Source organism: Squalius cephalus (genome assembly GCF_949319135.1).
Source record: "Squalius cephalus genome assembly, chromosome: 7".
Taxonomy (NCBI): Eukaryota; Metazoa; Chordata; class Actinopteri; order Cypriniformes; family Leuciscidae; genus Squalius; species Squalius cephalus.
The window spans coordinates 27,671,654-27,685,385 of NC_137128.1; the positions used below are offsets into that span (position 1 = coordinate 27,671,654).

General features: G+C 37.0%; 1 protein-coding gene across 2 annotated transcripts; it reads left to right on the forward strand.

Moving 5' to 3' along the window:
* The first annotated feature begins 5,346 nt into the window (after positions 1 to 5,346).
* ttpa (tocopherol (alpha) transfer protein) lies at positions 5,347 to 11,099 on the forward strand. Of its 2 annotated transcripts, XM_079877802.1 has the most exons (6): positions 5,350 to 5,627; positions 8,648 to 8,801; positions 8,888 to 9,081; positions 9,308 to 9,418; positions 9,504 to 9,745; positions 9,893 to 10,935. In XM_079877802.1, the coding sequence occupies exons 1-5, from the start codon at positions 5,433 to 5,435 to the stop codon at positions 9,732 to 9,734; spliced, it is 885 nt and encodes a 294-aa protein (XP_079733928.1). In that variant the 5' UTR covers positions 5,350 to 5,432; the 3' UTR covers positions 9,735 to 9,745; positions 9,893 to 10,935. The 2 variants fall into 2 exon arrangements, with proteins under 2 accessions (XP_079733927.1, XP_079733928.1); XM_079877801.1 differs by having other exon boundaries at positions 5,347 to 5,627; positions 9,504 to 11,099.
* The last annotated feature ends 2,633 nt before the right edge of the window (positions 11,100 to 13,732 follow it).

Here is a 13,732-nt window from a genome sequence, read left to right on the forward strand (position 1 = left end):
CCTACTGGAAGCCTGTGTTCTGATGGACAAAGCACAGAGCCAGAGGCAATGCAAGAATGCCTGCACATCCAAGGCATCAAATACAGCTTTCCATCCCTGTGACCTAAAGCATCAAAATCATAACAGTTAAACTATGGCTAACAGGCCTATTCGAAATTAAATACACAGAATAACGTCGAACATTAGACAACACTCGCAAATGAAGCCCAAATGTAGGCTATGCCTCTATATGTAAAATTAGAAGAAAAAAAGGATAATTGATTCAAAATATCTGCTAATTAAATCGAACCAAAATACGCAGAACATTCATAAGGTTATTATTATTTAATCCCACTGTCGTCGGCAGGCAGCATCCGTTTACCCTGCATCATCACTGCATCATCCCACAAGGGTGGATGAGACGGATTTGTTATCTACGTTAATTTTAGGATTTAGGTGTTCATGTACATACCTCCGTGAAGCCATGAAAATGTGTTCATATCGCTGCTTAATATTAAAGAGGACTTTCAAATAAATGACGAGCCAACGACATATAAATATGGAAACTGCGCCGAGCGCTACATTGCAAGGGAGGCGCGTGACGTCATCATGCAGACAGATGTTCAATCCCTGCGTCCTTGAGTTTAGCTATCAGGCTATGTTAGCCAACAAATGACGTGTCAAACGACTGATTGATTGATGTTATAAAATGTGACATACATTTTGGGAAGATGACAAACAGACACACTGAAGGGTGAAATTTATTTTATTGTTTCATTAAAAAAAAAATACATAATGAGGTTTCTGAGGAGTGGGTTTGTATAGAATATTTCACCTATGGTTTTCACAGACTGTTATGACGTGTTGTAACGGTCATCAACATCATATACATATATATATATATAATATTTTCATTTAAAAAAAGTATTTACATTTATAACACTATACTTTGTATTATATTACATTTGTAAATTACATTGCAAAACAACGCTGCTGCTGCGGGTGTTCTAATAAAGCAGCTGATGATAAAGTTGACATCTCTCTCTCCTCTGACTGCCGTTATCAATATCTATATTGTGAAAACACTAGTGTGGAGTTTTCCCTTTGCTATTTGAGCAAATGTGAACACCAAAAATATATTTAATGTAGTAGTCTCTCATTCACCGCTATAGATTGGTGCAGGTATGAGTCCATGACATCACTTTGTAGGCCAAAACATAGACATGCCCTTCGTCTCAATGTCCATATCATCCTAAACAGTAGCCTATGTGAGATTAAAATAAGTGTGTCCCAAAGCATAGTAGGCTATGTTGAAATGAGTAGGCCCATAGCAGAAGTCCCCGGATGGTCTACTATTTCCGGTGGATTTTTGAAGTGTGGATCCTTGCACACTCCAGTCCAGAGCCATTAAATATGATTTTTTTCAACAGCTCTGGCACACTCTAAGGCCGTATGTTTAGATACATGTTTGAGCGAATAATCAAAGTTTAACCTGATAGAAAAATATTTATTTAATGTTATTCGTATTATATCATCTGCAATATAATGTGGACTTTTATAAAGATGCGTTTGGCCATTAACCTTTAAATGCATTTATATGAGCTGAGTCTCGGCATGAAAGACCCGCGACTGTAGATCAACGTGCTTCTGCATTTCTCTCCGATACGTAGGAAATGAAATGAAATATGAAATGTGGAGGATTGTATCTTTGATAAGATGATTGACAGGCCAGTTTGCGTGACAGGATGCGTTCATAGACAGTATATAAGGATGCGTTAGCGACAGAGCAACCGTTATAAAGACGCAATTGAATGACGTGTAGCCTATGTCCCAAAGCTTGTCTACTCTTCTGCTACACACTCAAAAGTATGCACTTTTTCTTCACAAAAAGTACATTCTTTTAGGGCGTAGAATTGAGACGCAGCTGCGTCCAAAAACTGAAAAATGCTGCCTCCGCAGGCAGGATATGAGGTAGGAAGTTAACAAGGCACGTCCGAATCTGATCGTTCTGCATGCCCACATTATCCTGTCTTTTTTGAAGGCAGCCTATGGTGTTTTTCAAGTCCTCCATGGGAAGTTCATATTTACGAGGTGGGAAGTCGTATATTTACGATGGCAGGAAAATGTTTTTAGCTTTAAAAACTGAAAGAGTTGTCAAAAGCTTAGCTATGGTGATGTTGAAGTAGTGGGACCATGGTGTAGGCCTAGTTCGTTAGCATTAGCTTTTTACTTTTAAAATTATCTTTATGAACAAAACGCACGTATCATAGTTGATCACAGAGCTTTTTTATTTTATTTTGTGATAATCCACAAGCCTGTTGAAAAATCCAATTGGGTTTTTGTCGGGGGAAACCAGTCTGATGCTAACTGCCGATTTGCCTACAAAGTGACGTCATACCTGCACCACTCTATAAAAGTTAACCCAACTATGACGACTTCCGCTTCTGAGAAACCCAGAAACGTGAAAAAGGTAAATTTAAAGCCATTGTTAATGTCCTTTTATCTGAAACAATATTTTTTTTGTATATCTGTAATATCTGTAACAAGTTAACACAGTAAAACCATACTGATGTATAGGCTACATTCAGGTAGGCTATTTAATGAAGATTTCACCTGAAGATTTAGGCTGAACTATTAACCCTTTCACACATAGAGGTCACTATACAGTGGACAGCTATTCAACAAGGCATTTTTTGCGTATTGGGTTTTGATTGCACAGTTGCATATCGACCACTACAGTGGACACTGGACATTAGTGCATCATCCTATACACTGTCACCAAGTGGCAAGCCGATGTATGTAGATTGTTCTTCCAAACCCATTCCTTCTATCCTAGTTGTACCATCAAGTAACATCCAGGGAGTCAAATTATTGTTAAATTTTCCAAGCACTGATTTTAGATCGGAAGAAAATTCTGATTAATCATCTTTCCAATAAATTGGACATCATGCATCAGCTACAATTCATACTGTGACTGTTATTGAGTGAATGAATGAATGAGGCATTTATATAGAGAGCCTAAGTCCCTCCCCTCCGCTTCCGGCTCATGGGACCTTATTTTGGAAAAAATAGCCTATGTATGGTAGTCAATGGCGAGAGACAACTTATCTTTTTATTCCATCTGAACTGTGCCCTGAATTACACATATGATGTTTGTCAATTTAAAAGATAATTATGAAAGTCAAGAAAGTCGCATTTTGTTATAAAACAGAAGAGTAACATTTAGTTTTAATGTGAAAATCGCTCAATGAACTACATCTCTCGTCTCGCACTATGTACGTATGTGTGCAGTCTGGTACAAAACACTCAGGCATGACGGCGTAACGTTACGATTATAACGTAAGACTATAGAAAAAATGACAGACGTTAGCTTCAGTAAAGTTAGCTTCATTCATTGAGAGAAAAGGTATGACGTCACATGTGCGCCTTTTGGGTTTGTAGTCTTTGTAATTACGTATTTTCACAGTCTTATACCTCAACAGTTTTACATCAAACTGCGACTTTCGTGACTTTAAAATGTATCTTTTAAATTGACAAACATCATATGTGTAATTCAGGGCACAATTCAAACAACATCAAAATATTTGTTGTCTCTCGCCATTGACTACCATACAATATTTTTCCCGAAATAAGGTCCCATGGTGGTCCACCGGAAGGGGAGGGACTTAGGCTCTCAATAGTGCTTTCATATGTACTTCTGTTCACCCAACGCGCTTTACAATCATGTCAGGATTCTTTCCTCATGCAAGCACCACCAGTTTGAAGCATCCACTTGGATAATGCAACAATATCCACAGTACAACGGCGCCAGGGCGCTCACCGCTCACCACACACCAGATATAGGTGGAGAGGAGAGAGAGTGAGAGCCAATTCAATGGAAGGGGATTATTAGGAGGCCATGACTATAAGGGCCAATGGAGGGAATTTGGCCAGGACACCGAGGTTACACCCCTACTCTTTACAAGAACTGCCATGGGATTTTTAGTGACCGCAGAGAGTCAGGACCTCGGTTTAATCTCTCATCGAAGGACGGAGCTTGTAACAGTATAGCAGGGTTCACCAATCTCGGTCCTGGAGGGCCGCTATCCTGCAGAGTTTAGCTCCAACCAGCTCCAACACACCTGTTTGAAAGTTTCTAGTATGCCTAGTGAGACCTTGATTAGCTGGTTCAGGTGTGTTTAATTGGGGTTGGAGCTAAACTCTGCAGGACATCGGCCCTCCAGGACCGAGATTGGTGAACCCTGCAGTATAGTGTCCCCATCACTTTGGGGCATTAGGACCTGCACAGACCACACGGAGAGCGCCCCCTGCTGGCCTCACTAGCACCTCTTCCAGTAGCAACCTAGTTTGGAGGTCTCCCATCCATATTAACCAGACTCAACTCTGCTTTCAGTGGGCAACCAATCTTGGGCTACAGGGTGATATGCTGTGGCAATACTTATGTGTTCTTGAAAATAGGCTACTTAATATGCAAAATTAATTAGGTAATGTTATTGTAGTGCGTTACTTTACTTGTGAAATTAAAAAAGTATGTAATGCATGTTACTTGTAATTAGTTATCCCCAATACTGCTTTCAGATGAGATTGAAAACCCCTGATCGCTAGTTCTTTTCCACTGTCTGAAAACATCAATTGATCAATGTAGATTTCAGTCTGTGGTTTTCTCAGAGAGGAGAGCTACGGTAGAAATTTGTCCATTTTGAACATAATCAGAATTATCAACTAATAAAGGTAAATCGGCATACTCGACTTGAGCATTTTCTACAGTCTGAGTTGGGTTCCCAGAGCTGTGTTATTACTGTATAATGTTTAATACAGCATCTCTTCAGTTAAAACTAAAACACATACTGTCCACTCAAGTGGACATCTGAAAATCTCTTTGAAAAATAAAAGAAGATCAGATCTTGTTATTCATACTCTTAGAGCAATAAAAACATATAGGAAATAAACCTTGACTGTGGTTGAAATGTATGCATGAAAGGGTTAATAAATGTCAAATCAGGGAAAGTTGTAACAGGAATTAAATTGTTGTATAAAATTAATTAAAATATTTGTTTGGTCATTGTTATCTTTTACATGGTTTTTATTTAGTGAATTTTGGGTTTAAGTTCAGTGGAATTTTTTCATAGTGGTATGCAATATGATTAATTAATTTCACACTCATGTTGACTTCATCTTAAACATCTGGATGAATTGCGCCGTAGGTCTACACAAGTTGTTGTCAACAATTGATCTCAGTTTTGAATAAGGCGTGGGTCTAGTCTGTTTATTTGGACGAGAGAGATTTAATTCAGTCTGCGAAGTTGGCTTGGTCAATGTTTGACGAAACTTGACATGTACAAAGGTGAAAAAAACATTAGGCTTCTCATTGGGATGTGAGGGGCTCATTCCCTGCCCCCTTTTAAGTGAGACCGCTGCTCGGAGAAAATGACACTCGATCGGCTCGCGCAAATATGAAGTCTGAGGAAGTTGACAACATCGAAGAATTAACTAATTTACCTGTCGATTCTGTTCGGATTGCACCGTATTTGGCAGAGCTGAGGCAAAAAGCAGAAGCAGAAAAAAGCATTCGACACTTGGATTTGTCGAAAACATTTCTGATACGTTTTTTGCAGGCGAGAGACTTTGATGTGGCACTGGCGTTCAAGGTTTGGAACACTATTTCACCCTAAACTTTGACTGAACTCAAATGATTAATGTGTAAACTGACGCGCGTGCTTTCTGTAGTGATAGTAACACCGTTGGTGAGACGTGATTTGATTTGCAATAACATTTAGGCTACGGGCTGATATTACACAACACCTCTCACATGTATGCTGGGGTAAAATTGCCATCACTTCAGAAGTGAGGGGACAGACATGTCAAATACCTAATTGACAGGCTTTAGTTTTTCTTCTCATTCTTTTTACTGGCTAAGACATCAAATCCCCCCCCCCCCATTCCTATGTTGTCCTGATGATAATTTTATGATTGGTTTATGTACTACAAACACTTGTGCATAAGTCATCATGGATGTAATAAATAAATAAATAAATAAATATATATATATATATATATATATATATATATATATATCACAGACAATATATTTTATAGCGTCTGTACTGTAATAACGTCTATCAATAGCACTGCATTATTATTCATATACTTTATTGTTATAAAAATACCCCGAGATGGCTTGAAAAACATAAATCATACATTGATTGTTGTGTGATTATTGCTTTCACGTTTCATCAGTCAAACGTTTTCTGCTTTTTGCTCTGCTACAGCCATAGCTGGACACCTTTGTCCATATTGGGGATTTCCTGGAATGTCATAAGTTATTACCTGAGTCCATTTTGGACTTTCTGTGAGGGAGTGCCCTCTGGCTTTGAGTATGAAGGAAACCTACATTACATGAGTTTGTTTAGCCAAAGTCACTTCATAATGTTCACATCGCCTCGTTTTGAATAAGAATAAAATGTCAGGTCATGCACAGACTATCTTGTCTCTTTGAATTTAAATCTAGATATTTTATTCACATTGGTCCTTGAAAAACTCTATGTGAACTAGGGTTGCAAAGGGGTGGAAAATTTCCGGTTAAGCTGAGAAATTTTTGAAATATTCCAATTTTGAAACTTTACGAGAATTCATTGAAATTTTGGGGTAATTTATGCAAATTGTATCATATACAAACATAAATATACATTTTGTTTGGTCATAAGCAGACATGCATGCAAAACCATAGACTGTAAAAAAATATGGACGTAGTGTCCGTGACATCACCTGTGGGTTTCTTGAGAGCATTTTTGAAGCCTAAAGTGGGCGGAGTCGGCCATCGCCATCTTGCAACGCGTCACCGCGCGTCACTCCCGGATAAACGAAAATTGGCAAAAAGGCGGGATTAGCTGAGGTGACGTGACAGCTAACCAAGCGGCAACATTCTAATCTGAAAAATGAAGCTTACCCGGAAGTGCGAAAAACTGCAATACATCGAAAATCCGCTAGGGGCAGGTCCCAAAAGGGAGCAAATGTCCATAGACCCCCATGTTAAAATGTCCGTTTTCACAGCATAAATTCATGTTTTTACAGGTTGGTCCCATGGACTTTTATTGTATTTTTCGATAGGTTCCGAGTGCCTGACAACTGTGAGGGGGGTGAATTTTTTTCTAACTCGTTAGTTTAGATCGTATTTAGATATAAAATGTATGACAAATAAGGCCGTGGTTAACTTTGATTGACAGCTTGATTGACAGCTGATAACGAGCATATAGGCTGCGCCGAGTGGAATTCCTGAAATTTGACGTCTCGACCATGATCTGACACAACACATCATACCACCTCTGTATCCTTTCTGAACATTTGTATTGAAATATCGTACAAGATGGCGCCGCCCATACCCCCCATAAACGGCCTCAAAACCGTTCTTCAGAAAGTCTATGGGTGACGTCACAGACGCTTTGTCCATATTTTTTACAGTCTATGCAGCTAACAGACAGCAGACAAACGTCTAGTAGTGACAGCAGCGGCAATCCACCCGTCACTCAAGTTGCCACGCCCTTAATTATGCAGAACTTTAAGGCTTAATATAATTTGACTCTCTTTTGCAGCCTGTGTCTAGAGGCCAGTCGATGAATTGCAGTTTAAGTCACTTCCGTGTTGGTTTCAAGAGAGAGACAGGAAGGTTGCTGTTTGACCTTTGATTTTTTTTTTTACTTTGATTTATTTGTGAGTAGAACTCTTTAATCAATTTTTTTGTTGAACATCAAATAAACAGGAATGTTGAATAAAATCCCCCCCCCCCCCCCCCCCCCCATAAAATGAAATCAGATTCAGGGGTGAGCCCTGCAGTATGTGCATGTGAGAGAGGAATGAGCAGGATAGAAATTTGACTAAATTTGCATTAAATCTGGTTGTTTTAACCAAGATTATACGGCAATTTTTTTTATCAACTGCAACTAAGTCCCCTGTTATAGGTTAACCTGCAGTTTTGCAAATTTACATTTTATTCCCATTAATTCCAATATACACTCGTTAACTCGTAATTTTGCATCCCTAATGTGAACATAGTTGGCCCCCAAAAAGTGTGGGGGGCGAATTTACGTTTGATTAAAAGTACAAAAGTACTAGTGCGGTAAAAGTAGGCCTACACGTCCCCCATGTATCCTACACCCATTCATATATGTAATTTCCGAATTTATGCAAAATAAGATAATGCATAATATAATTCCAAGTGTATCATCACTATTTTAGTTTTTATAGTTGTTTTTTTCTTTTCAAGTTTATTATTATTTATTTATTAGTTATTTTAACTTCTTCTTTAACCATTTATATTATGTTCATATACACCAGTTCATTTATGTACATTATAGCTTATAGCAAATTTATGCCAATGTTTTCTTGTCTATTTATTATTTGTTTAGTGTAAACATCTGTAAATATCTGGCCCACAAACACTCACTTTAGTTTAAGTGAAAGTAACTTTGGGGTTATTTCAGCCATACTGACTAGGTAGGGACTGGATGTTCAATAATTGATGTACACATTTTTTCTTTTCTGACTGACATTGCATTCAGATGTCAAACCAACCATAATCAATGTAATGCGTAATGCTTCTTTTGTCCTGATAATTTTCTTAAAAATAAAAAACTTGAGACTAATATATAATTGATATTGTGTTTTTCAACAGCTGTTAATCAACTATCATAAATGGAGACAAGAATGTCCAGAAATAACTGCAGATCTACGGCCATTATCCATCATAGGACTTCTCCAAAACAATTACCATGGAGTTTTGAGATCACGAGACGATGCTGGAGGTCGAGTTTTAATCTATCGGATTGGCAAGTACATACACAAACAATATAAAAAATAAAATAAAATAAAAATATAATGGGGAATATCACACATTTTCAAACACTGTTTTCAGGTCAGTGGAACCCCAAAGAATTTACAGCTTACGAGGTTTTTCGTGTGAGCCTCATTACGTCGGAGTTGATTGTTCGAGAGTGGGAGACTCAAAAAAATGGACTCAAAGTGATTTTTGATCTCCAAGATTGGTGCTTTGGTCATGCTCTGCAGATAAATCCTTCCCTGGCAAAAAAGATATCATCTGTACTCACGGTACGTTTCAATTTAAACATTTTCACGAAAGATCATATATTTTAGTCAAGAAATTATCAATTGGATATCTGGAGAAATATCTAGGTTTAACACCCCTTCCACATCTAGAAAAACTTGTTTTTCAGTATATAGCTATTATTTTTAAAAATGGAAAAAAATATATGAATACATTATCGAGTGAGTTCAAATGAATCCACCAAATAAAAAAATCAAATCTGTCTTGCAGGATTCCTTTCCTTTGAAAGTACGCGGCATCCATTTGATAAACGAGCCCATTTTTTTCCGTCCCGTCTTTGCCATGATCCGTCCATTTCTTCCAGACAAAATCAAACAACGGGTTAGTAACATTTAAGTAGACTATGGGATTTTAAGAGGATTCGTTTTAATCAGTTTAATATCTATGGTGATGCTTTTCCTTATAGATTCATATGCATGGCTGTTCATATGTCCGAAGTCTCTGCAGTTACTTTCCGAAGGCTATTCTCCCTCCTGTGTATGGAGGAACCGGACCAGGCATAGATGAAGTGTGCCAAGAGTGGACTGAGTTCATCATGCAGTCTGAAGATTATCTCTATAGGCTCTCTATAGACTTGCGCAACCCGCAAGAATCAGGCGGTGGAGGTGATGCTTCTCAGTCATCCGCCTTTGACTAATTAAAATGAAGGTACTTCTCACCATGTGCTCTTTGTGTTCTGCTGTGGCAAGTTACATACTTTCTATGAAATTAAGGATAATATTGCTGACCTAAATTGTAATTGCAATCTTTTACTAAATAGGATTTTTTTTTTCTTTACTTTTATTTTCATTCCAGACTGGAAAAGGTGACATTCCCAGTTATCACATTTGGATAATGTGATTTTATTGAATTCTATATCACACAGATATTCATTGCAAGTACTTGATATACCTCTGAAGATACAATATAGCACTATATTTCAGATGTTTGTTGCTTTTAGAAGAAGGATTTTGTAGTATCTTTAAAATAACACAACTAGTGTACAATGTTGTATGAGACTGAAATATCATTATCATTAATATGTTTCTTTTACTTGTGAATTGTCATTGTTTTTATTGTATTATTTTCATAACAATAGACAAAACTCAGGATGTTACAAAACATTAACCTCTGTGTTTATGGAGTCAAATGATCTGTAATGTAATGGTAAACTGCAGCATTCAGTTATCTTTGCTGTATTTTAAATAAATAAAAAGCTGAGGGCATGTACTTATTTAGTATACTCTAAGTGGGATTGTAAACTGGCACTTTGGTCTATTGCCTTTTGCTCCGATTCTTAAACAAATATAACCAGAGACGAATGACCTTACTGGAGCTCTTCTTGTTTACAGATTTCCTTAAATGTGAATTTCTGAAACCATGTATATACCTCTTGTTCTGTTTATTGCACCTTTCCTGTCAGACAGTGTATCTAATGACAGAAGAAAATCACTGTTTTACATTAGTGGCTCATTATTTAATTGTGTTGTCATCAATTGTTATCCAACTACAACTGTTAATTATTTTTTTCCCACTTTAATGTACATTACCATAATGATAAAAAGATATATACACAATGTGCTACTCAAATAAACGTGGGAACTGGACAATCGCAAATGTCATTGTGTGAAGATGTTTTCAACTGTTAAGCTGCCAAATCCAATTGGGTGAATGAAGAGGCTCCAGGCTGTGTACTACATTCCTGCCAAATTCTTATTATCTTCCATTATCTTGCCTGTCTATTTAGATTGTAAGATTTAAACAATAAGAATATATATATATTCAGTGGTGGTCAAAATTGATGGCACCCCTGATAAATATGATAAAAAATGGCTGTAAAAAATAAATCTGCATTGTTTATCCTTTTGATCTTTCATTCAAAAAATTCACAAAAATCTAACCTTTCATTGAAGTAAAAGAATTGAAAGTGGGGGGGAAATCACATTATAAAATAAATGTTTTTCTCCAAAACACGCTGGCCATAATTGTTGGCACCCTGTTATTAAATACTTTTTGCAATCTCCTTTTGCCAAGATAACAGATCTGAGTTTTCTTCTATAATGCCTGATGAGTTTGGAGAACACCTGACGAGAGATCAGAGACCATTCCTCCATACAGAATCTCTCCAGATCCTTCAGATTCACAAGTTCATGTTGGTGCTTCTTCTCTTCAGTTCACCCCACTCATTTTCTATATGGTTCAGGTCAGGGAACTGGGACGGTCATGGCAGAAGCTTCATTTTGTGCTCAGTTACCCATTTTTGTGTTGATTTTGATGTTTGTTTTGGACCGTTGTCCTGATGGAAGATCCAACCACGGCCCATTATAAGATTTCTAGCAGAGGCCGTCAGGTTTTGATTTTTTATCTGTTGGTATTTGCTAGAATCCATAATACCATGTATCTGAACAAGATGTCCAGGACCTCCAGCAAAAAAATAGGCCCACAACATTAAAGATCCAGCAGTATATTTAACCAGGCATGGGGTACTTTTTATCCCTGTTTGCACGAAAACCCATCTGGTGGGTTTGCTGCCAAAAAGCCCTTTTTTTGTTTCATCTGACCACAGAATCTGGTCCCTTTTGAAGATCCAGTCGTGTCTGACAACTGAATATGCTGGAGTTTGTTTTTGGAGGAGCGAGGAGCATTTTTCTTGAAACCCTCCCAAACAACATGTGGTGATGTAGGGGTTGTTTGATCTTTTTTTTTTAGGCTTTCTGACCCCAAGACTCAAGTAATCTCTGCAATTCTCCATCTTTGATCCTTGAAGAGTCTTTGGCCACTCAAACCATCCTCCTCACCGTGCATTAAGATAATATAGACACACGTCCTCTTCCTGGCAGATTCGTAACATCTTTAGTTGATTATAACTTCTTAATTATTGCCCTGATGGTCAAAATGGGGATTTTCAATTCTTTAGATATTTTCTTACAGCCACTTTCTATTTTATAATGCTCAACAATCTTTTGCTGCACATCAGAACTATATTCTTTAGTTTTACTCATTGTGATGGATGATTAAGGGAATTTGGCCTTTGTGTTTCCTCATATATAAACTCCTGTGAAACAAGAAGTCATAGCTGGACAATTTCATGTTCCTAGTCACCCTGGTGTGCTAAATAAAGGTAAATATTAATGGGAATATATTTCAGAGATATTTTTCTCATAAAAAAAATCTAGGGGTGCCAACAATTGTGGCCGACATGTTTTGGAGAAAAACATTTATTTTAATGTGATTCACCCTCCAATTTCAATTCTTTTACTTCAATGAAAGGTTAGATTTTTGCCAATTTTTTGAAGGAAAGATCAAAAGGATAAACAATGCAGATTTATTTTTTACAGCCATTTTTTATCATATTTATCAGGGGTGCCATCAATTTTGACCACCACTGTATAAGTAACAGTAACAATAAGAATATCACTAAGAAATATTTTAAAACCATAGTTTTGTAGTCTAGTAATGGTTAGGGACATAAAAATGGAATGTCTCCAGGGGGAACGAAGGAGATACTAAGATAACAATCCCTCCCTATCACCATGGTGTCATTGTGTAAGGGCTGTAACGCAATGTTATTCCAATTGGTGTACCAAACGTTGTTTCCAAAGGGAAAAACATCAACAAGCTGCAACAAACTTAATGTTATTACTTGCACAACATATGTGAGGTACTTTCAACTGTGTACATATCTAAAACAGTAATTTTCAAGAATAGTGTTGAATCTATCGAAAGTATATTTTTTGACAATTATCATATGCCCTCTGGTGGTAACAAATACACAATACATAATGTTGTACAAAATGTCATACCTCCAATTGTTGAATTTTGTACATGTCACACTACTATTAATATCCAAAGCCCTACTGTGAAACATTATGTGGGGACAACTACCACTTCAGAATGAATAGGCAAAAGTATCCAGGGGATTTGCACTGTGAAGAAAATCACACTTTCTCACACATGCCAAATGGTGGGAAAGGCCCAAATGGTTCCCATACCTCTTTTATCCTATCATGTATCTCATGCACACAGCAAGAGTAGTGTAGTATATTTATATTTTATGTTGGAGCATTGACTAAATATATTACTAAAGTTACAATTAGTGTCTGTACAATTCAAAGTCTTGCACACTTGCCATATTTAATCCTGCCTCTAATTTCCATATTAGACTGTTCTTGCCTATTTTTGGGTTTAGAAATCATGCATGTGGGACAGATTAATCTTCAAGTGTTTCATCACTTAAGTGGTAATGGTTGTTTGAAAAGGATCAACATAGATTTTGAATTTACATTGATTTAATTAAGTCAAAGTTAATCCTTCTTTCTTATCTTTCAGTTACTATGTTTGACATGCATGTAGTATGGCAGCATTGTCTGAGAGGTTAGAATAACACAGATCTGCCAAACAAGCACATGTTTTGACAAAAGCTTTTGACAAATGATTTAATGCAAATATGTGTGTGTGTGTGTATCTATCTATCTATCTATCTATCTATCTATCTATCTATCTATCTATCTATCTATCTATCTATCTATCTATCTATCTATCTATCTATCTATCTATATTCTTTTTTCTTCTTTAATTGTATGTGATTCTTTAAAGATAAATCCACTTTCCTGGGGTAACTGTCCCAATTGTACAATAATATCTGGTTGTGGGTTT